This window comes from Camelus ferus, chromosome X (assembly GCF_009834535.1).
Source record: "Camelus ferus isolate YT-003-E chromosome X, BCGSAC_Cfer_1.0, whole genome shotgun sequence".
Taxonomy (NCBI): domain Eukaryota; kingdom Metazoa; phylum Chordata; class Mammalia; order Artiodactyla; family Camelidae; genus Camelus; species Camelus ferus.
In genome coordinates this window covers 27,935,329-27,959,533 of record NC_045732.1, presented here as the reverse complement: position 1 = coordinate 27,959,533, position 24,205 = coordinate 27,935,329, and the positions used below count along the sequence as shown (strand labels likewise).

Genomic DNA, 24,205 nt, shown 5'->3' with positions numbered 1-24,205 from the left:
TATAATTAAGTCTATGTTTTAGAAAAGAAGAAAACTCAAATAACACCTTAAACCTCTGCTCTGTGAAAGTCATTGTTTTAAAAAAAAATCAAAGGAAAAGCTACAGACTGGGAAAAATATTTGCAAAACGTACATCTCAAGAAGGAGTTGTATCAAAAATATACAAAAACTTCTTAAAACTGGGCAACAAAAAAGCAAACATCCCAGTTAAAAAGGGAGGTAAATATCTGAACAGACACTAGACCAAGTAAGATATACAAAAGGTAAACAAGCACATAAAAACATGTTCAAAATAATTAATCATCAGAAATTGGCAATTAAAAAACGAGATACCACTACAGACCTATTGGAATGGTAAAATCCAAACAATAGAGGTCTGATTGGTGGAAGGATGCAGAACAACTGGAATTCTTCATTCATTGTTTACAGAAATGCAAAATGGTACAGCTACTTTAGAAGACAGTTTGGCACCTTCCCACAAAGCTAAATATAACCTTCCCATATACTCTAGAAATTATATTCCTAGGTATTTTTTCAACTGATTTGAAAACTTAGGTCCACAGGAAAACCTGCACAATAATGCGTATAGTAGCTTTACTCATAATCTCCCCAAACTGGAAGCACCCAAGATGCACCATTCAAAAGAAAATGGACAAACTATAGTACAGCCACACAGTGTAATGTTACTGTGATAGAAATAAATGAGCTATTATGAATGAACCCTGAAGACATTATACTGAGTGAAAGAAGTCATATACCAAAAGACAAATAGTGTATAATTCCACTTTTTTGAAGTACCTAGAATGGTCAAATTTATAGTTACAGAAAATAGAGGAGTGGTTGCCAGAGGTTAATGGCAGAAGAGAATATGGAGATACTGTTTAATGGGTTCAGTTTCAGTTTTGAAAGATGAAAAGTTCTAGAGATGGATGGTGGTGACCACTGCACACAATGTGAATGAACTTAATGCCAGTGAAACATACACTTTAAAATGGTTAAAATGGTGAATTTTGTTAGTTATATTTTACAACAAAACCAAAAAAGATTCTAGAAATTTTCATACCTGGCTGCCCTCAGGACTCAAAAATTGAGTTTATATTCTTCTCTAATCATTAACCTTTGTTTCTCTTGTGTTTCCATAGAAATGCTTCAATGAATTTCTGACTGCTTGCAACCTATAGGCCTAACTTTGGGAGCTCACCTGCAACACTGCCTCCTAAAATGAGACACAACTTCCTTTAGTGAACTAACCTATTCTCAGGACTAAGAATGGTTCATTGAGATACGAAGCAATCCACCAACACAGCTTTCAGACTATAAAATTTATTGGGGAAGTTTCAAAGGTGGGCATAAATAGCAGCAGAATATGCCAACCCAAAATATGTCTTTTGGTATAAAGATTATTTTGAGCTGGTTATTTTGAGAAACTGCAAACATAGGAGAAGCTCTAAAAACAAAGTAAGAGTTACTCTTTTGTAAGAGAAATTTACATTTGTAAAGGAAATCTCTATTTACAAAGATGTCACCCTCTCTTAAGAGGGAGGAGAAGGATGACCCTAACTCTTAACAATGGAGATGGTGTCTAAATTTAGACTTACCCTTGTTTACTGTGCTTTTCCTGGTAATTTCCCATAACTCACCTTCCTTTCCCTCACCACCCCCCCCCCAAAATCTTTCTTTTGTCTTTAGCTGCAAATGATATTACGCTGGTGGCTTGGGCCTTCTTGGGGAGGTACTCAGTTTGCCATGTATATGTGACATATACATGTTAATAAACTTCTGTTTGAAAGATATTATAACTTTAAAAAATAAACTTTTGTTTTTCTCTTGTTAATCTATCTGGGGGTCCCAGCTAAGAACTCAGAAAAGTAGATGGAAAATTATTTTTTCTCCCCTACAAACCTTAACATATGCAAACTTTTAAAGACATCATTTAGGAGGATGGAAGATCCCAGGATGGAATGAGGAATGTGGTAAAATAACCTGACTATACTACAAATGAGTGAGACAACCTCACTGAAGGGGATAGGAGGAAATGAGCAGAGTGTGTAAGACTAAAGGCAAGAGAAACTATATAAACACTGTACTCTAGTTGATAAAGTTGTTTCTCATAGGCGTACAGGTCAAAAGTTCTGATCTCATTACATACTTATATTGGATGTAAACAAGTAAGATGGTGAGAACCAGGTTTCTCACTATTGGATGGGAAAGTTACAGATAAGGAAGGAGAAGAAGCTAGAATGATACATATGGTAATGGATTAGAGACATAAGTATGAACTCATCTTTAGTTCAATATAGAGACAGATGGTTACATACAGAGATAACCCTAGATATGTATATATATACCTGGGTTAGTATACACATATTTCTTTGCTCTGTCAACTGAGAGGTCTTAGAAACAACTATACTTCATTAGCAATGAGTACTGTCAATGCCCAGATCTTAGTTTCTAGTACCATTCTCTAACAAAAAGGAAAAGAGCTCTTTGGAAGAAATAGTTGATTCTAGGACTAGGGCAGAAGATACATAAGCTGATCCTGAAGCATCCTGTAGGGTCTGAAAATAAAGAAACACACACACACACATACACACACAATGACAGGAGTGTGTCAAAGGGACAAAGAAATCAACTAAAAGAGCTCCATTATGCTGTACACCAGAAACTGACACATTGTGACTGACTATACTTCAATAAAATTTTTTTTAAAAAAGAGCTCCAAAGGTCCAAAGTTGGAACAATTTGAGCAACAAAATAAATAAGGTGATATTAGATATAAATCAAAGTATAAAAGAAATATCCATGAGTCCATACTGATACAGATAAATGACTGAATAAGTAAATGTGGAAAAATAGATATATGTCCCATGCAGAAGAATTTCAAATAATTTATGTAGATATTCTGCCTTCAAAGAGGTGAGGGCATAACTTCTCAATCCTTAAGTGTGGACTACAGATGGTGACTTCTTTCCAAAGAGTGCAATAAGGAAAACAGAGAAAAAGAGTAATTTCGCAGTGGCAAAATCTGACAAACACTACCAGGTGATGAATGCCAACACCAACAGCAATGTCATGTTGATAGTACACTATGTTGTGACTTTACCTCCGTGGTCTTCCAAGAGCATATAATCTAAGCCTAATCATGAGAAAAACATCAAACAAATCACAACTGAAGGACATTCTACAAAATAAGTACTACTTAAAATTACCAAGATTATCAAAAACAAGAGAAGTCAGAAACAGGGACAGCTAAAAGGAACCTAAGGAGACACAACAACTAAATGTGACCCTGGAACAGAAAAAAAAAAAGACATTAGGTAAAAACTAAGAAAGGATGAAAATACTAAGGAAATGTGAATAAAATATGGACTTTAGTTAATAATAATACAGCAATATTAGTTCATTAATTGTAACAAATGTACCATATTAGTATTAGATCCTAATAATAGGGGAAAATGGGTGTGGGGTATATGGAATCTCTGCCTACTATCTGTCTGACTTTTTCTGTAAGTGTAAAACTATTCTAAAGTAAAATGTTTACTAAAAGAGAGACATTGTCCTTAACCCTGAGGAGCTCATGTTCATGTGGAATAAGAGGAGTGTAAACAAATAGTTATTATGATGCAACGTGGTAAGTGGGGTTCTCTGAAGACATGAAGAACTAACTACAAGCTTCAGAACAGAGGTAACATTTTAGCTGGGCTTTGAAAAAAGAGTAAGAATTGGCACTGTAATAATGTGGAATAAAAAGCATTCCAGAGGGAGCACACAAGGGTTCAGAGGGAGGATATTTGGAGAAAAAGAGCAAAACAGTATGGCTGAAGCTTAGAGAAGAGGGTGGAGGCTACGGATAATGCTGAAACATTTCACATTTAATTTTTTTTAATGTTTAAAGTATACCAAAAGTGCAAAGTAGGTTCATTGTTTATTTCACTTGATCTGTTCTCCTAAACCACTACTTCACTTAAATAGGCACATACACTTAATAAACGAAGGATCTCCATAAAAGGCTACCATACTGCCTGCACAATGCCACTTTACTTATCCAGATATTCCTTTTTCTCCTCACATATAGGCTTCCTTTTTTATTTTAAAAAAATATTCTAACATACTTCAATTTTTTTTTATTATCAGCTAAGGCAGATTCACTAAAACTAAATGATATCATGCTTTGCTTAAGGTTTACATTAAGTATAATATAATCATGATATGCAGAAAACCAAGATACAAAACAGTGACTTATTATCATCCAAAGAAATGCCCACCTTTGTTGCTTTACTGAGAGATACAACTCCTTGGATCCTAGGAATTTTTCTTTGATTTGGCCACAGGCAAAGTAAACGAGCCATAGTGTTACTCTATTTAAAGCAATGTTATGCATAAATTTATCTTGTCAACAGACTTCTTGTTAAAACCTAAAGTGCATTTTAATACATATTATTTTTAACTCTTCGGTATGCAGCTCTCTGATTTATCCAAAATTTCACATATAATCAAATTTTGCTTTATATTTTATGTTCCCAAATCAACATCACAGGTAGATCTACTTAAGTTAGAGGACTAGTATTCATAAGACTACTATTCATAATATTCAGTTGGATGAAAACTTTTACTAACTTCCTCTTGGATATCAAGATATAATTATTCCTCATTTTCATATAAAGAAAAGGAGATATTTTTAGAGAAATGAATGTAGGAAAATATAATAGCTCTGGCTAACATTTAGGAGAAAACAATTCTACTATTGATTATACAAAATAGCTTCATTTATGTCATTTTACCATTTGAGACACAGTTTCCAGTCTCCAGGAAATTGTTTTCCAATCACCTCTTACTTGACAATATTTTAGTATCCTAGTGTTTCTAGAAAGGGGAAAGGTGTGCTTACCTAGGATTAGTTCTACACGCCAAAGAATAAAGACTAGAAGTGCATTCTATTTTCTTTTCAGAATATTTTTTTCATTATATTTTTAAATTCCTTTGTCTCAATGCTTACTCCTTGAAAAGCTACTTCAGTATAGGTTAAGAGCAAAAAAGAAATACTAAAAAATTCAATATTTTTTCCAAAGAAAATCCAAGTATAGACAGTTATGCCTTTCACTGTTCCATTAAACAGATAGGGAGTGATAAAAGTGTTAGTTTAATTTTCTATACAGAAACTTATTACATGCAGCAAAACTGAAAATCAAACTACTGTAAATCATACACATTGGTACATAAACCACGACTGAATGTGTGTTTACTATTCAAGTGTATCATGTATTGCTAGTGTCAGTTTTTTTACTTCGTCTAATATATATCAAAACCATTATGAAAGAGTACCTTATTTATTTATGTTTTTTTCAATCAGAATAATTAGGATCCATCAAACAAATTTCATGAAATCAGATTTGGTGTTTAAGTCAAAATATATCATAATTTCAAGATTTAATGATGATTATTACAAGATGAAGGTGATTATCACAAAACAATTTTCATATACAGGAAAACCACTTTAAGTGAATCAATGAACAAATGAAAATCTCTTTAAAGTATCTGATATCCTTTTCATACTTATATACATATATGTTTCATTAAAAATGATTGTAGAAAGTCACTGAAAAGAATCTCTCTTAATGAGAATAATGTGTTTAACTATCTAACGTTGCTCTTAATTCCCACCCTGAATTTTCCTCTTGGAACCACCTTTAGAGAAGCATGGTATAAGGTAAAGCAAAGCATGAATGCAATCTTACATGACACAAAAATAACAACAACGATGCCATTTGGATATAATCCTATATTTTGCAAATTGATTTCACATATAGTACCTTACCTCATTCAATCCTTGCAAAGACCTTATTGAAATAAACAAGGTAAACTTTTTGATCACCATTTTATACATGAGGAAACTAATATTCTCAACGTTGTGGTGACTCAAAGTCATGTGACTAGTGAGCTGTAGATTCCTGATTACAGGCAGTGTTCTGAATCTTGTTCTCATGCCCTTCTACCTTAGCCCCCAGATACGGGAATGAGTCCATGCATTGCATCTCACATAGTTATTCAATTATTGCATCTGAAGTTTTGTTATATTCAAGCTCATGAGAACACAGATATCAGAGTCATAGAGTGGTAAGTGAATTTAAAAAGTAATTTTTCTAATTTGGAGCAAGACAGGAAGACAGGTAGATTTCACATATTCCATTTCAACACTCTAGAAAATGTTTCTAAAAATGACACCACTACCAAATATAAGCATGACTTTCTGAAATCGTAAACTCATTTATTCAAGTACTTTTAAAAGCTAACATTTCTATAATCCCCTAAGCATATTTTCTTTAATTTTTCAAATGCATTTCAACGAAAGATGATTTAAAAGCAAGGTGGAATAAATTTCATCTATAGAAATCCACTTAGCATTTGGCTAAGTACGTCTTTCATCACAAAGATTAAAAAAAATCAATATGTGGCACAAAAATTAAACTTAAAATGGTAGTTTCATTACTTGCAAATGAAATACTGAAGACTGTGCTTACCTGTAACAGTTAATTCAGTGGTTCTTCTCACAACGAAGCCTCCATATTTTAGTTCACAAGTGTAATTTCCAATGTCATCTTCTCTGACTTCTCTTATAAGCAGGGTATCTCTTTTGAATACAATACTTGGCCTCCATGTTTTTGTTCTACATTCCTACATGAAAAACATAAAAATTTTATACTGCATATAGTAAATTAAAAATAAAGTAATATTTTAAATTACTAAACTAAAAGCTTATAAGGATATGTTTTAAAAGGGCTAAAGTGTCTGGAATTAATACTAAAGATTTTCAAACCTTCTCCACATCTCCAGGAAATCAACTACCTCAATTTGAAAAAAGTACTTTCAGCAAGAGTCACTTTATTAAATTCTAAGGTTAGTGACTCTAAATCAGATATGTATTGATTTACTAAATATAAGAAAAGGAACATTGGGTAAGATTACTCTGGATATCATTTTTAGAAGCAAATGCTCTACATTTGATGATCATGAAATTAACCACATTGATATTGATAGCATAAAATATAAAATGATTTTTTGTGGAAAGTAGAAAAATTAAACCTATAAAGGAAAATACTTTAATTCAACACTTTAAATCTTTTAATGTTGCATTTAGAAATAATTCAATCTCTTCATAACATATATATTCTACAATCCATGAAAGAAACGGCTACCATTTATAGGCAATGTGTTTATAGTCTTACAAATACTGATTTTCATTATTGATAGGTGTATCAAATTGTGGTCTCTGATTTAAACTTTGGATTATAATGATGTTGGCTCAGGAGGTTTCTGTTTTTGCCAAGAAGAAGTCCATTTCCTCTAGCCAGATTTGAAATCAATGGAATGAGGATAAAATAGCTTTAAACCCTTTAACACTATTCAGAGATAATATTATATTTTTAAGAAATTTATTGCCAAATCAAATTTATGCAGATAGTTATTTTGAGTATGTGTCTCAATGCCTGTGTACAATTAGGGGACAGTTATCTGGTTATAGCAGAACAAAACATATATTTAACATCCTTATCTTGGTTGCATAAATTATGTGATGAATGTATGGAATATATATTCCCTTGACTATGGAAAAATAATCTAAATAGTTAAAAAAAACTTTTAAATTCGATATATACTGCATCTCCACTCATCACTTCACTAATTATGGTCTTTATATATGAAGGTCACAATGACTGGGGTGACAGTGGAAACATGACTAAAGGACCAATATTAGGTCAGCCATTTAAGAAAATTGAGTGTATGACTCTGCATGTGTGTGTGTGTATCTGTGTATGTGTGTGTGGTCTCTAGTATTTCAGCAAATTTTGAGATATTATTTGTAAAAAGTGAGAAAAAGTGCATGACTCTTAAGATCAACTTACTAGCAAACAGTCAAGAAACTGTATCTAGAAGCTGAATGTACACTTATGAGTACTAGTAAAAAATATTTGTTCTTCAAGACCTTGGGTCAAACTTCCCTAATACCTCTTCCCTTAGAGGAGATCATCAGGGCTTGCTTAGAGGCTGCCTGTGGAAAGCAGGCAAACCACAGAATCAGGGTAAGAAATACTCATACAATTAAAAACAGTAAAAGATAAAATTCATCTGCACAGGAACAAAAACAGTAGGACTAATATTTAAGGGCTATTTAACACTGTCAAAGATAGAAATCCAAGGGAAAAGTAAAAAACATTTCAACAGTTCCCTGGATGTTCTGAATACTCCATTGTTGACAGCAAGAATCAAAATTAAGTCATTTAGAAAAGGGCACTGCTAATACTGGAAAAATCCCTTAAAATTGTTAAAGATTTCTTTTGTGTTTCATTTCTGACAAGTTTTGAATTCATAAGCTATCAGTCACTCATGAGGGTCACACTCTGTATACTGATATTTGTGGATCTAGCTATTAAGAGGTCCAGCTTCCTAAATTCCCACTGCCAGTGAATTGGACAAAGCAAAGTTTACAATAGGAATCTTCAAAGCAAGGATAAAATATTCCCGGCAAATGTTCATAGCATCTATATTGCATTTTCCTGAGTACATTCAATAACAAAAATATCTTTTGATATAAATAAGTTGAAGAATATGTTCAAATCTTGAAATTCAGTGAAAGTCATTGATGTGACAGGAAGAACAGTGTTTGATGATTCCGCTTAAGCCTAAAGTTTCTTTTGGTTTTTAGAAGTTAATCTAACACTATTTTATAATGTTATAAATTTTCATCAGATTTTAAAAAACATGTATGCTTTTATATGAAACAGATTAGAATATGCACAAAGCTACTTCCATCAAACAGAATATTTCAATAAAACTAGTGTACCATTTTATCACAGAAGCTAGTCAATCCATTCTCTACTTGACTGGGGACATTTTGGACTGCTTATATAAAGAGTTTTGAAATGAATGCTTAATATATTTTAGTTCCTGAAAATATCACCACAGATTTTAATAGACTTGAAAGAATTATCTGCATAAACTAGAAACAAACATTAACGCAACAGCTTATTAAAGTGGACTAACAATACAAATATTAACTAGCATTTATCAAAGCTACTAGTTTAAAAACTTATAATGACCAGCACAACTTGCTGTATTTTAGGAAGGCAGAAGTGAACTATATCACACTCATTTAAATGTTTTAATCAAACTTGTCCTAGAATAAGATACATATTAATCTATTTATAAGCAACAAAATCATTCATAGTCCATACCTTATACCATAGGATTTCAGGTTCCCTGGTTGGTAGTAAAAAATCTTCTATGTCACGGCATGAAATTTCCTTGCTTTTGCTAAGTTCAGCTTTATCAAAGTACTTCATCTTGGAATTGTAGCAGAGTCCAGTGTCATTTTCACCCACTGTCAGTGAGATGGATACTTTCATACAGTAAGTGGAGTTTCTGTAACAAAGCAGAATAAATATGGTGGCCTGGTGTGAACAAAAAGCAAGTGCTGCCAAGGCAGTGTCTTTACTTCACTCAAAAAGAGGGAGAAAGAGAGAGAGAGAGGGAGAGCAGGACAAAAACTCTATTGATTAAATCATGTTATGTTATCATGGCTTATTCCACAGGGCTCTATCTTGCCATCCAGCTAAACCACACTTGGTTCTGTTAAACCATTTGTATATTTTTCATATGCTAGGGAAGAAAAGCTTTATATTATATTCAGGTTTTGTTTGAAAATATGTTTAATAGAGATTTTTGTATCTAGAAAATAAAAGTAATAAAGGAAAACTTAAGTCAAGAAAAAGAAGTCAAGCCTGGGTATAATTGTGCTAAAATTGTTAAACTCAACAGAGAAGTAGAAAAATGTAACTGACCTATTAAGCATAATGGAAGGATGGCTCAATTTACACAATACTTACTGGTTGTCTTGATAAGAGAAGAGATTTTCAATGAGTCTGGGTAGAAAACACTCTTGGATAAAAGTAGTGCTAAGTTACTATCTTTACAGATCTATATCCATTTGGGATCTGCAGTCCAGGTTGTGAGACAGGATAAACATAGTAATACATTATGTAAGGACAACACCATCCTGATAGACAAATTCTACAGAATCAATTCATTGGATTAGCATCTCATTTTACTCCCCACTAGTTCCTAATCGGGTTTGTAATGGAATACATGAGAAGAGAAATCGTGTTTAGAAATCTCTTTGAAAGAGTGGGACCAAAGGAAGTTTGCCTATAAATTGTACAATTTTTCTTTGCTAATTTGTCTCCGGACATTCAATGAACAGTAATAATGTGAAAGGCATTGTGCAAGCATTAAGAATAAAGAGAAGAATAAAATATCAGATTCAAGGTTTTCTAGAGAACTCTTCTTTTAAGAGCCCAGTGGCTTCCATATGTACATGGCCATCAAAGTCCCGGACTTGAGTTTTACTGCTCACTATCTCTACAACTTAGGGCAACTTATTTAATCCCTCTGAACCTCTCAGGTGGTGAGCAGAGACATTTGTCTAAGTACTAAATGTGATACTAAATCAAAATTTGCTTGGCCCTACCTAAGTGCTCAGTAATGTTGGTTCCTCTCTGCTCTGAATTGGTGCACATGGACCAGAGCCCCCAAGTCCTACTCCTTATTCAGCCAAGATACTTTGATGTTTAAGCAGCAACTTGATTTAGATTCTTGCTTTTTTAATGCTAATATGACATGATTAGAATGGCCAGAAAATAGCTAGGTTAGTAATGATATAATAAAAATATATATTTGGTCTTTTTTCCAGGTTCCGGTAAGAGATCTCCTAAAACTCTCAGAATCTCCTAAGTGGTATTTCTTGTATATTATTCATAAGGGATCCCTTTTGATCATACCTGAGTTTATGCTAATGAGTTAACTTAGGGTGGAGCTTCTAAATAGTCTCAGAATGGGGTTGGTCACCAGAAAGACCAAGGGATCAGAGAGTTAGAATTTTCAGCCCCACCCCCCTGAAATTCCAGGAAAGGGGCAGACATTGGAGACTGAGCTCCATAAAAGCTCTTGAACCAAAAGCTTTGCTTAGCTTCAGGATTAATGAATACATGGAGGTCCTGGGAGGGTGGAGCATCTGGTGAGAGCATGGAAGCTCTGTGCCTTGTCCCCCAGACCTTGCACACTTCTTACATCTGGCTGTTCATTTGTGTCCTTTGAAATATCCTTTGTAAATCATCAACAGTAAGTAAACTATTTTCCTGAGATCTATGAGCCATTCTAACAAATGATACAATCAGACGAGGGGGTCGTGGGAATCTCTGGTTTACAGCTGGTCAGTCAGAAGCATAGGTGACAACCTGGACTTACAACTGGTATGTGAATTGCGTGTGTGTCAGAAGGTTGGAGTAGGGGCGGTTGTGTAGGATTCAGCCCTTAACCTGTGGGATCTGATGCTAAGTCCAGGTACATAGTGTCAGAACTGAATGGAATTGTAAGACATCCAGCTGGTGTTGAAGAACTGCTTGGTGCGGGAAAAACCCCACATATCCGGTGTGAGAAGAGTTAAGAGGAGAGGAGAAAAACAGAGTTTTCCATTACTGTTAGTTATTCAGCTTTATATTGAGTAAGAAAGAAAATTTCCACAAGTTATAATTTAGAACAATCGAATGTAGATTTCTCTAGCTTCGTATAATAGGTAGTCTGCAAGTGTATCTAAAATACTTAACAGGTGAAGTTATTAACCATTAAACAATGTCAAACAGTAACCTGAAAAAAGTCTTAAAAGAAAGTGCTCAGTTCCTCACAATCCAGAAGTGACTCACAAGTAAATAGCTGAAATTCAATGTGCTAAGTACTACAAAGGGGTATGTTCGACCACAGTAGTGTCAAAGAAAGAAACAAACAGACTTCATAAATTCTGATACCTGGTTATCTTAAAAAATGAGTAAGAATTTTGCAGTTTTTAAGAAAGGCTATTTCAGAGAACAGTATGCACAAAGGCTTGAAGGCATTAAACAACTTGGCATGTTTGAGGAATTGCAAATAATCTGGGGTGGCTCGATTATAAAGTAGTTATCAAGGAATAGCAGGAACTGAGACTGGAGAGGTGGGCAGGAGCCAGGCTGAACGTCATGTAAAACCACTGTAAAGAGTTTGGACTTCACACTGGGAAATGATGACATTTGGATTTTGGGAAGATTTTTCTGATTGCAGTGAGAAAACTGGATTGGATTGAAAGGAGGACTAAGAGCAGTGAGACAAATTAGAAAGCAACTGCATTCATTCAGGGAAAAAATGGCAACTCCAACAAAGGCAATGCCTGAGCTGGAAAGGAGGGATCACATTCAAAATACATTTAAGATATAGAATCACTGTGACACTGAAGAAGCAAAGGAAAGAGAGAGGCATACAAGATGATAAAGATTTTTTTTCTCAGATGAATTATATGAAAGGTAGAGTCAACTTTCAGCATGGAAAATACTGAAAAAGAAACAGCTTTGAAAGGAAAGAAACTGGCAAATTTTAGCTTGAGCTTCACACTCAAGAGGGAAAAAAAAATCCTCTTTGGGTCTGCCAGCAATATTGCTAGTGCATTATTTATTTATTTCACTCCAGTACAGACTAGAGTGTGCTCTTCCCAGGCTCATTTCAAGACAATTTTTTGCAGGAAAAATAATTAAGTTAAGCTATTAACTACCTTAGGATACACTCAAATGGGTCTTAAGAAAATATTCAGGTTTTAGAAAAATACTGGTATTTGCACAACACATTAGAAATCTTAAAGAACAGACTTTTCTCAGACGTAGATCGGTGAATTCTAATTTTGAACCTTCCACATAAATCTTTTAAATTCAAGAGTCTTCGGTTTTCTTTCTCATCAAACTACTGATTACTGTTGTCGGCTTTCCCACCCCTCCTTGTATCAAATATCAGGCCTTATTTTCTACAGGCACTTGAGAGAAGAGTAAGATCTCTAAAGGCCAACTACAGAGATTCAGATACCAGCCCAATCACTCATTACTTCTGAAATGAGGGAAAGTTACTTGACTCCTTAGGCTTCCATTTCCTTATTTGTACAAGGAGAAAATAACATTAAAGACCTCATAGGTTGTTGCAGGAATCAAGCATGTTAAAATACTTAAAGAGCTCAGAACAGTGTCAGTCTTCTAGCGAGTACTCCCCAAATGTTAGAGCTTATTATCAGTACTGTGTCCCTTTTCCCTACTTCCTTTAACTTTCCATTTTACAGTAAGGCTAAACAGTGTTTGTTTAGAAGGTGGGTTAAATAGACAATATGACCATGACAATGGCTTCAGTTTTTGGTGCTTAGTAAGTGTGAAGCACAAGACTCTAGATAGGTCCTTATATTTATCATCTGGGATATCTGATTGGACTGGACAAGAATGAGGAAAGTTGAAGAAAAATATGGACTCATCATCTCAGGCAGTCTCTCCTGCTCTTCTATAAATGCAACTGACCCCTCATTTTCAGAAAGTGGCTTCAGATGAGCACACTTAGGTGTTCTTATTTTCTTGTCTTTCATTCCCCAGCTTTGCATGGTGACTGCTGATTTACAACCGTCTGGTAATGTCTGGAATTCCAGACTCCCCAGGATAGCACTATTTTCAAATTACTTTTGATGTTTTAATACTTGTTTACTGTTTCTGTTCATCAGGTGGTGATTTAAAAAGCTAAAAATAAAGCAGCATCCACTGAGTACTATAGTCCTATTTACCGAGAAAAGCTAACAGGAAGCAAGCAACTTATGACCCGTTAATAAACATATGATCCCCCTGAGAAGAATGACACACTCTCAAAGTAAAGAGTCCCATCCGCCACCATCAAATTTGCGGCATGACTGCCATGGTGCTGTGGCTCTCTGCAGTCAGGAAAACATGGTAGAATGGGGTAGATGGGTTAAGAATGCTCCTCCAGGATTTATGATAAAAATTATCAGCACACATGTACTCAGCTTCTACTGTTTATAACAGATGAGTTGTCATCTAGGCAAAAAGTTAAATCATTACTGCCAGTTCCAATGTTCATAAAATGGCTAGAGAGAAAGGATATGTATGCATATGGCGAAAACAGTTGCTCTTACCTGAGAGTCAATACTCATTTTTTTTCCAGTGAAGAAATAATAATACGATTTTTTTTAAAGTCTAGCTTCCTCTGGCCAAAGGTGACTCTGCAGTACACACCACATACACAAAATGTATTGTACAAACAACTTGGATGGATTTACTTCTTTCAACTTCCTGAGGTTACAGCAAAGGGACCCAAAGCCTGAAGAAGTCAATGGTTTGTCAAAGTTCTACTATCTAATTGGTGGCAGAGATGGAATTAGAATTCATATATCCTAACTTCTAATTCATTGGTCTCTTCTATATGCTACTGGAGGTAAGTAGTGTTGGGTTAGCACACATAGACTATATATATATATATATATATATATATATATATATAGAGAGAGAGAGAGAGAGAGAGAGAGAGAGAGAGAGAGAGAGCGCGCGCGAGAGAGCGCATTGTTTACAATGAAAGAAAGTTAACTACTCTTAGCCCCTGATTCTATATTATTTTTAATATTATTTATATTATTTTACATTCTAGAATAGACGTCTACTGGAAAAAGGGAAAATATGCTCTATCTTGGATTTCTTTGAAAATGTAGGTCCTTAAAGTTCCCCCAATTCTCTAAGGACTGAAAGGAAGCAAGCAGCAGGTCTTAACGAAATACCACAGTTTCTTCAGCTCTTTCTACTATATACTTTCTACATACATACTCATCCTTGTAAAAGGATTGGCTTCTGAAAGGACTGGCTTAGGGTTCTGCCTTATAAAAGAGAAAGAAATCTGACCTTAAATCCAGTGCAAGTACTAGGGACTAACAGATATTTTTGGATATAATCAAGAAGCAAATCCATGACAGAAAAAAATATTAAAATGCCTTCTGTAAGTACAGTCTCTGGAAATCAAGACAGCGCACTGAAGTTCTCCACAGGTTCCTTAGCAATGTGCTATTTTGAGATAGAGAAAGGCTCTGAATTGGCATGCATGGGAGCTACCAGAGATTTTTAAATTTATCTTTTAAAGGATGACAACATTGCACAACTACAGATGGAGGAGTTGAAATTTGGGGAGTGCAGTCAGGAGGTAAGAAAGAAAAATATGTGTGAGAAGCGAAATTTTGTATATTACTTGATTAGCTGATTGAGCAGAATAAAAGCCATGTTATGCCATACCTAAGGGTAGCACAGTTTCAATTATTCTGTAATCATACCCACTATGCACATTAATGCATAGGATTCAGTGTCTCTCCACTCACAGAATTACCAGTAACACGATTGTTGAATATATCCTCTAATGGTAGCGTCACTAAACACTTGACCTGTGTATTATGTTAATTTTCAGGTATCTAGGGGAAATAATATTTCCATAATGCTTGGAATTCTTTCCCCATCTTATGAAGTTCTGAGAAAGACAAGATCAATGATTTTTGAGAATTAAGTTGTTCTACATTTCTGTGTTCTATACAGTTTAACATTCACTGGTCCTTTTTCAAGTCATAATCTTTATAAATAATTTTTGTAAAAATAAAAGCATAGATTATTTTTGAAGTGTCACAAACATTTGGACACTCAAAGGTAGCACAGAGGGATGGCGGATCTGAAAGTTCAGTTACTATAGAAGGGAGCAGAACTCAACTGTCTGGAAGGTGGCTCCTTAACCATCAATTTGACTGTAGTGTTTAATGATTCATTGTGAAAATAAAGTGTTGGGAATCAAAAATGTCAGGGTTAGACTGTGGAGGGAACATTTCACAGTTAAGCCTTAAATGCACTTTGATAGTATATATCTAATCTTAAAGCCTTGCAATTTTTTCTATCTTTAAAATTTTTTTTCTATCAGTCTTATAGGTGATGCCTGAAGCTATGTGTGGGGCTCCTCTGTTACATCTTATCTTTCTAATACACACTATGCTTATAGCTACTGACACTAAATGTGAAACTTGTTTGGATTAGGTTTTCTTTTCAGAAGAGCTCTGGAGGATGTATTGATTTAACTGTGGTTGAAATCAGTCCTTGTAAAGATTAGAGTGAGAAAACTGAGCAATTGATAAGGCCTAAAAATGCCAGTTTATTGCCTTCTTGTTTGAAATTCTTCTTTTTTAAAAATTTAACTGGCAAATTGATCTATAATCAAATGATCTAATCTATGATCAAATTCATCCGTAATCTTCTGCTAACTAGAAATCCAAAATAATTATTTCCCTCTTTTTTTATGGAAAGTGACTTCTATAATTTTATCATTTAAAATTTTCTAGCCTAGTACTCCTGAAATATTAAACTTAAGGAGGCCTTGGTGTGGGAAATTCTAGGCCAGTATTTCTCTGCTCAAGTTATTCTTGGGTACAAGCACTTCAAACTTCACCACTATAGACCCCAAGGTCTGCTTCCAGACTTTTTCTTGAGGGAGAGAGAAAGAGGGAGAGAGGGAGAGCGGAGGAGAGGGAGAGAAGGAGAAAGAGAGGGGAAAAGCATGTCACTGAAGGAAGCTGAGGCTCAGGACATGAGCTCAAGGTCATATAAATCACAAATTTATTCAGGAATGTCTATGGCTGACCTACTCTATCGTTACCCATTTCATCCTTTATTTCCTTCATCACAATCACAATTTGTAATTACCTGTTTTCATTTATTTTGCTGCCTCCTCTGTTAATATGTATCCTTCTCATAAAATGTAAAATAAGAAAGTTAGCTGTATGCTGTTTGAGTTCTTAAAGGCGTATTTTTTAAACTGAGGTAAAAGTAACATAATACAAAATTAACCATTAACCATTTGAAAGTGCACAGTTGTAATTTTGTACATTCATTATGTTGTGCAGCCCTCACCTTTATCTAATTCTAAGACAGTCTCATCATTCCAAAAGGAAACCCATACCTGTGAGCAATCACTCCCCATTTCCCCATCCCCACAGCCCTTGACAACCACCAATCTGCGTTCTGTCTTTATAGATTTGCTTATTTGGAATACTTCACATAAAAGGAATCATACAACATGTGAACTTTTGCATCTGTTTTCTTTCACTTAGCATAACATGTTCAAGATTCATCCATGTTGTAGTATGTATCTATACTTCATTTCTTTTTTTGGCTAAACAATAGCCCATTGTATGGATATATCACATTTAGTTGATTTGCGCATAATCTGACGGACATTTGGATTTGTTTTCACATTTTGGCTATTGCAAATAATACAGCTATGAACATTCATGTACAAGAATTTCTTTGAGTCTCTTCTTTCAATAATTCTGGGTACCTATCTAGGAGTGAAAATGTTGAACCATATGGTTATTCTATGCTTAACTTCTTAACGAATCAGGCACTTGAAAATATCTCTTAAGCTCTTTCCCCCTTTCTGAACACCTCAGTTTCTCCTGGCACGTGGAGAATAATTCATTATAGGAATGTGGTCAGTGACAGCAAATTGAAACTAAGGGCTTAAGAAGCCTAATGATTTTCAGAAGTGTCTAGGACAGTGCCGGGCACATCGAAGGCACTCTCAGTAAGTATTTGTTAAATGAATGAATGCATGAAATATTAATGGATAAACAGTTTTGATTACATTTCATTTTTGCGTATTTCCTCTAAATAACCCTCTCCTATACTCCACCATACTAGTTTTTACCTTCTTTCCTTGTATTCTTATTTGACATAGCACACACTTCTTGACAGTGGATGTGGCAAGCAAATGTCTCTTCCAGGCCTGGCAAAAATTACAGCACAGCTGTAAAGATTTCCTGGCACTGAACAGCTACCTGTAATCATCTGATTATCTCCTTCCACCCTGCACACAACAGACCTTCTTAGTGTAGTTGCCGTTCTTGATTCAAAAGCTAAGGGAAAGGGAGGATAAATGTGTAAGCCACATTTGGGGCAGTTGCAAATCACTTTTTCTCTCCCAGTATCATCACATAGGCAGTGTTTTCTAAAGTGACTGTAACAGTTCCTGTACTATTAAATCTTACTCCTGCGCTGTTGCGGAAAAGAGGTGACATAGGATTTAGACGCGTGGCTAATCCTGCACCCCACCCTCATTTTATGACCAAAAAATTCAAGGAAACTTCCAACAGAGTAAAATAAAATGTATACTGAGCTTTAAAGAAGACAGAGAACTACCAGAGTTTAATGAAATTTTACCCATTTACAAATAGATCTTTCAGAGTTAGATTAATTTTTTGAAATTTAAAAACATACTTTTTTTCCCCTACTATATATAAACCAAATCTGGACTATGTCAGCAAATAGCCATGATAATCAGTGATTTTTTTCTACTAATATTTCTCTAAATATTTTTGAATATAATAATGGCATATGCTTTATTCAGTATTACTTTGAAGGTCAATATTTCCTAATAACAGCTTTGCTTTCCTTGACTTCAAAATAAAAATATAAGTGATAAATAAAATCAACTGTGAAGATGATAAATAACCTTAATTATAATGGACATTTATATCATATACTTAATTACTTGGAGAAGACAAAAACTGAATGTATTCCATAAAATTCACAGAGGTGCATATCTCTGGACTCTGGAGACTGGTGCAAATTTAAAAATATAATGTTTACCAAAATCACAGTTTCATGTAGAGTGACCTCTTTGAACTTAGCATATTTAGAATGTGGCCCAAACTGCAGACACAAAGAAGACAGAAAAGCGTATCTATCAGGAAAACAATTCCTCACGCAAGAAAGGTTTGCTGGAAATAGAAATGGAAGCTAGAAATGCTCCCTGAAGAAGATATTGGCAGCCACTTTCCTGAATTTATATGTTCATAGCCCCAGCTGAGTGCTCCAATTTGAAGGTAACATGTGAGATCTTGCTTGCTTTTCCATCCCTTTCTAACATATTTTTCAAGTCTTTCTCCTCCTTTTCTCCTGTTATGGCTTGAGGTAGTTTCATTCTACATAAACTCAGCATATCACCTCTTAGAGCTTTCACAGAAAAGGCACGCCATTTCACAAAAACAAAACCAAACAAGCCCAGCAAGGGACACTCAACATAATATAGGAATAAATATATTAACTATCATTTATTAGAATAGTGAATTAAATATCACTTATTGAGCATTTATAATCTATTCCTTCAGTCAATATACATTTACTGAGCAAAGGCTATGTGCTTGGCCCAGCTGGGGATAAAGCAGTGAATAAACTAAGTACTTGGTTTTATGGCATGTACAGTCTATGGAGAGGAAATGGTGGGAGAAAGAATACTGTGCAAAAATCTTTATACAATACTACTTCGCACCCATTAGGATAGCTATTATTTAAAAAAAAAAAAAAAAGGAAAACTACAAGTTCTGGCAAGGATATGAAGAAACTGGAACCATTGTGCATTGCTGGTGGGAATGTAAAATGGTGCAGCTGCTGTGGAAAACCCATTTGGTAGTTCCTCAAAAAGTTAAACACAGAATTACCATATAATCCAGCAATTCCACTCCTATGTATATATGTAAAAGAACTGAAAGTAGGTACATAAACAAATACTTGTACACCAATATTCATAATACTGTTACTCACAAGAGCCAAAGGCAACAACTCAAATGTCCACCAAAAGATGAAAGGATAAACAAAATGCAGTAAATACATACAATAGAATATTATTTACACTTTAAAAGGAATGAAATTTTGATACATGTTACAACATGGACGAAGCTTGAAAACATTATAAGTGAGACACAAAAGGATAAATATTGTCTGACTCCGTTTATATAATGTACCTAGAATAAGCAAGTTCATAGAGATAAAAGTAGAAGTTACCCTTGGCTGGGGGAGAGGAAGGAATGGGGAGTTATTGTTTAATGGGTAGAGTTTCTGTTTGGGATGATGAAAAATTTCTGGAAAATAGGTAGTAGTGAGCAACACTGTGAATGTAATTAATGCCACTAAATTGTACAATTAAATTTTATGCTATGTCTTTTACAACAATAAAAAAATTAAATTTTACACTACATGGTTGACTCTCATGGTATGTGAATTATATCTCAATAAAGCTATTCATAAATCCTTGTATGCATTATCTCATTTAATCTACCTCTATGTAAGCTCATTTTACCCTCTCACTTTAAATACCAACTCTACATTTTGTCTCCTGTGTTTGTATATCCAGCTGTGACCTCTCTCTGAACTCTAGATTTATATATCTAGTTGCTTATTTATCATACTTATTTGAAAAAGAAAAAGTTACTTCCCACAAATAAATCTTTACTTTTACCCTTAAATCCACTCTTGCCTAGTCTCCCTTATCTCACTGATAGCCACACCATTCACCTAGTTGCTCAAGCAAAACAGGTAGAAATTCTTTGAAACATTAGTCTTACCCCAATGGAACCAGCATGATGCCATTGGGGGGATGACAAAAACTCAATAATTAAGGTAAATAAGATTTCAATGCAATATTTAATAAAATCAAATTAATACAAAAAAATCCATGGAAACAATAAGGCTTATAATCTTTTAGTGTACCACTCTGTTTTACATTTATCATATCAATTACCACTAATTGATACTTTCTTGATTTTATTTCTTTATATAGGTATATATTTTATCTTCCATACGGTGTAAGCACCATGAAAGAAGGAGTCTTATCTGTCTTGTTTAACTTTATTCCCAAAATATGTCCTCCATGTCCCAGGCCCTCCTGCCAACTGACTTTAAGGTGGGTTTTTCCAAGAGAGGACCTGTTGTTTCAGCTTCTGGATCTGGTAACATCACTTCCTTCATCTCTTTCCCCTCCAGACCTAGGAGTGGTTTTGGCTTACTGCTGTTGCTAACCCCTGGATTGCCTATGTCCTGCCATTTCAGGTCTTCTAACAAATTTATAGCCCATTCCCCATATTAAATTACCCCTACTTAACTGATTGTAATGAATTTGCTTTAGCTGACTAGCTCCTGGCCAATAAAATAGTTTAGGAAGCAAATATCTGAGTGTTTAATCTACATTGTACATAAATCCGTCAAAGTCTCCCAGGTGGTTAAAAAAGAGGTAAACAAATTGTATTTCTACATTGGCAAATATTATATATAATACTCTTTAAACATGGCACACTTATTAAGGTGCTTTTGCATTTTCCTATCTATGATGAAAGCCTTTCGTTCGTATATCTAAAGCAAAAAAGGGAGAAAAGAATTGAACTGTGAGTTAATTTAACTTAAAGGCAGAATTGGACTGTCTTGAGAAGAGACTTTTTTATTCTATAAGATTTATGTACATTTCACAATTGGTTTCTTTTCAGTACTTTTTAAGGCAATTTTAGTATCAGTTCCAGTCAAAAATAATTTTTAGGTTTTTCTGACTAGAAAGAAGAGTCATTAATCTGAATCATCCACAATTCAGTAAAAGAACAAATGGTTTAAATACCAGAAATCTAATAACATTACTTGGCAAAAATAGACCATTTTCTTTTTTTCTGAAAATGGTCTAATGAATTGTATTTCTCTACAAGTATAAACACTGTTAGAATGTGACAATTATACTACAGATTTTTGTCAACAAAGCATGGAGGAATAAAATACCTTAACTTTGCTGTCAGAACAAAATGCCATAGAGTGATGTTAGACATATGATTCAAAGTATTAAAAACAAAACATGAGTGAGTCTAATCTTTATCAAAATGTGACAAAGAATACAAGAAAAAGAGGATGTTTCCAAGAGCAGACGAATCCACTAACAAGCTGTGTGACCATAGAGAGTAACCTGTCTTCCCTGAACTTCAGTTACCTGATCATAAAATTGTAAGGATACGAACCTCATAGAGTTGTTGTCAGAAGTAAGAAACATCATGATATAAACATACTTTGTAATGACAAAATGTCACAGAATATGTTTCGCTTCTATTACTGTTATCTGCAGTGATGGTTTAACCCCTTAGACTGTCAACCTCACTGCCTTTCTGGAATCTTCTCACTTTTGCCTGATGTTGTTCCATATACTCTTCATTATTCATAATATTTCACCACTGGCTAACTATGAAATTTATATCGAGGTCACCACTTTTTAAAAGCTTAATCGCTTTTCCAGCAGCACCTCATAAAAGAGATAAATCACATAGCTCTTTATATTAATCTCCTTATCCTACTGCAAATATAGCCTTCTTCTAATTCTGTTCTCCAGATTCAACTTTTCATTTTTACAGAAAAGCTCAATAGGAATAGAACATCCTTTCTGGGAGTAAACTCCTATACATTTGAAATTCAGTTAAACTTGTCTCGTATTATTGCCAGAAAGAGATGCAGTCGATGTGAAGGCATCCCTCCATGCAGTAGGAGGGAGAAAAATAAATAAATAAAACACCATGAATGATGGCTTGTTATTAGCTCTGTCCTCTTTTCTCAGTTTTAGATGGATGAATCATCAAGGGGATTCCAGAACTGGATAGTTAAATATTTGAAGATGTCAACAAAGAACAGACATTTTGAAATTCAGGATTTTCAGAAGTATGGATCATGTGAAAAACACTTATCCCTAGCCAGAGGGGAGGTGGAATAATTACACGAGAGATGTTGTAACGGTCAGCTGTCAAAATACTTTCCTGTCAATTCTATAAGATTATTTCTCATGTTCTCACAGGAAACAACTGTTACAAAGAATTGAAAATGGCTCTATTGCATGCATGATTTCCAGTTACAAAATCTGTTTCTTCCTTAAAAGTCCATTATGATAATAACAAGTGAAAAAAAGGAGAGAGAACTCTTACGGAATGGAGGAACTCAACCATATTATATTCAGTCTTATTGGGATACAGGGTTTTCCCAAATTATTCTTTATACACATGAAAAATATCATAATGATTAACCAGACATCTTTTCCTTGAGTGTTTTCTCAAAGCTACAATTTATGCATCAGCATTGTAATCATTTCCACTCTCAAAACCTTTCTGTTTACTAGTCTATTAAATACAATTGTAATTGACCACTTTGGTGGCTAATTTGCAAAAGCTATTACACTGCTTCTGGCTTCTGGTTTTCTTTACTAATATGGATTTATTTGGAATCCAAATTGTACAAAGCATCACTGCACAGTTTGACTTTGCAGTTACTGATGTTTTTATTTACCACTTATTATGTCTATAATATATAAAACGCAAAACATAAATAAGTCATTAATTTGAATTGTGGCTTTGGGTATGTTAGTTTCTCATTTGTCGAATAAAGTTCACATGATGGCTTACATCCTTTCCCAAAATTCCAAAATAACATTATTGTTAATATAATTATGCAAGTTATATTTGCCTAATCCATGAGTGCATTATTGAGAGATTTTACACAGAGGTATTCTTTGTTCATGTGCAGGGGTGTGTCCTTTGTGTCTACCTATGACTTAACTCTTTCCTTTCACTAATAAAAATATTTCAGTGGTAGTGTAAACTACTCTCCTCACTTTCTCAACAGAGACTCATCCTTTTCTCTACTATGGTCTCAGTTTCCTCATCAGTATATCTAAGAAAATGTTGTTACACGGGTTATCAATAACCTGGCTTTCAATCATCATCTGGTTTGAGCACAATATGACATTTAATTTCATTTATGTCCATTCACTTTGAGTTTTTATTAAAGGGTATTTCCCTGGTTTTCCTTTTGTGCCTTGATTGATTCTCTCATGTCCCCTTAAATGCCAGGATTTCCCAAGGTTTTTGTCCTTGCTATTCATTTCCTCTTAAGTGCTTTTATGTTCCCAAGTGATATTCAGAATGAAATATTGCTGCCTGGACTGATGGATCACAGTTGTGTGCTGGTGGTGTACACAGTAACAGAGCAAATGTTGAACTTTAAAAAAAAAAGTTGAAACATAAATAAATTAGTGAGTATATGCCAGTGGTGGAAAATTCCCATCTATGAGCTCCAGCCATCCTGAAGCCAATCCTGGGGGCAAATCTTATTACCAGGTTCTTTGTTATCCATAGAAATTGGACCAATTAACACCTCAACAACTATGTTTGAGACTGCTTGTTTCCTCACACCTTCAACTAACCTAGTAAGCTACAAAGTGCTTTCATCTATGACAATCTAATAGGTAAAACTACAGTATTTTATTTTAGTCTTAAATTGCAATTCTGTTATTTGTGATGTTGACTATTTTTCATATACTTAAATAGTACTTGTATTCCTTATTTTGTAGACTGTCATCTTGATTTTTTTTCCTCTTGAGTTAATGATCTGATTTTCATTAATTTGTAGGAGGCCTTTGAGGCCAAACTCTAAGATGGGAAATACTG

At 34.4% G+C, this 24,205-nt stretch overlaps 1 protein-coding gene across 1 annotated transcript in view; it reads right to left on the bottom strand.

The window, feature by feature from the left end:
• Positions 1 to 24,205, bottom strand: part of IL1RAPL1 (interleukin 1 receptor accessory protein like 1) — a 922,977-nt gene that overhangs the window by 444,332 nt on the left and 454,440 nt on the right. The window contains exons 5-6 of the mRNA XM_032475399.1: positions 9,228 to 9,414; positions 6,519 to 6,672 (exon numbers count right to left, since the gene is read on the bottom strand). Of these exons, the coding sequence (XP_032331290.1) occupies positions 6,519 to 6,672; positions 9,228 to 9,414 (341 nt within the window). The remainder of the gene's footprint in view (positions 1 to 6,518; positions 6,673 to 9,227; positions 9,415 to 24,205) is intronic.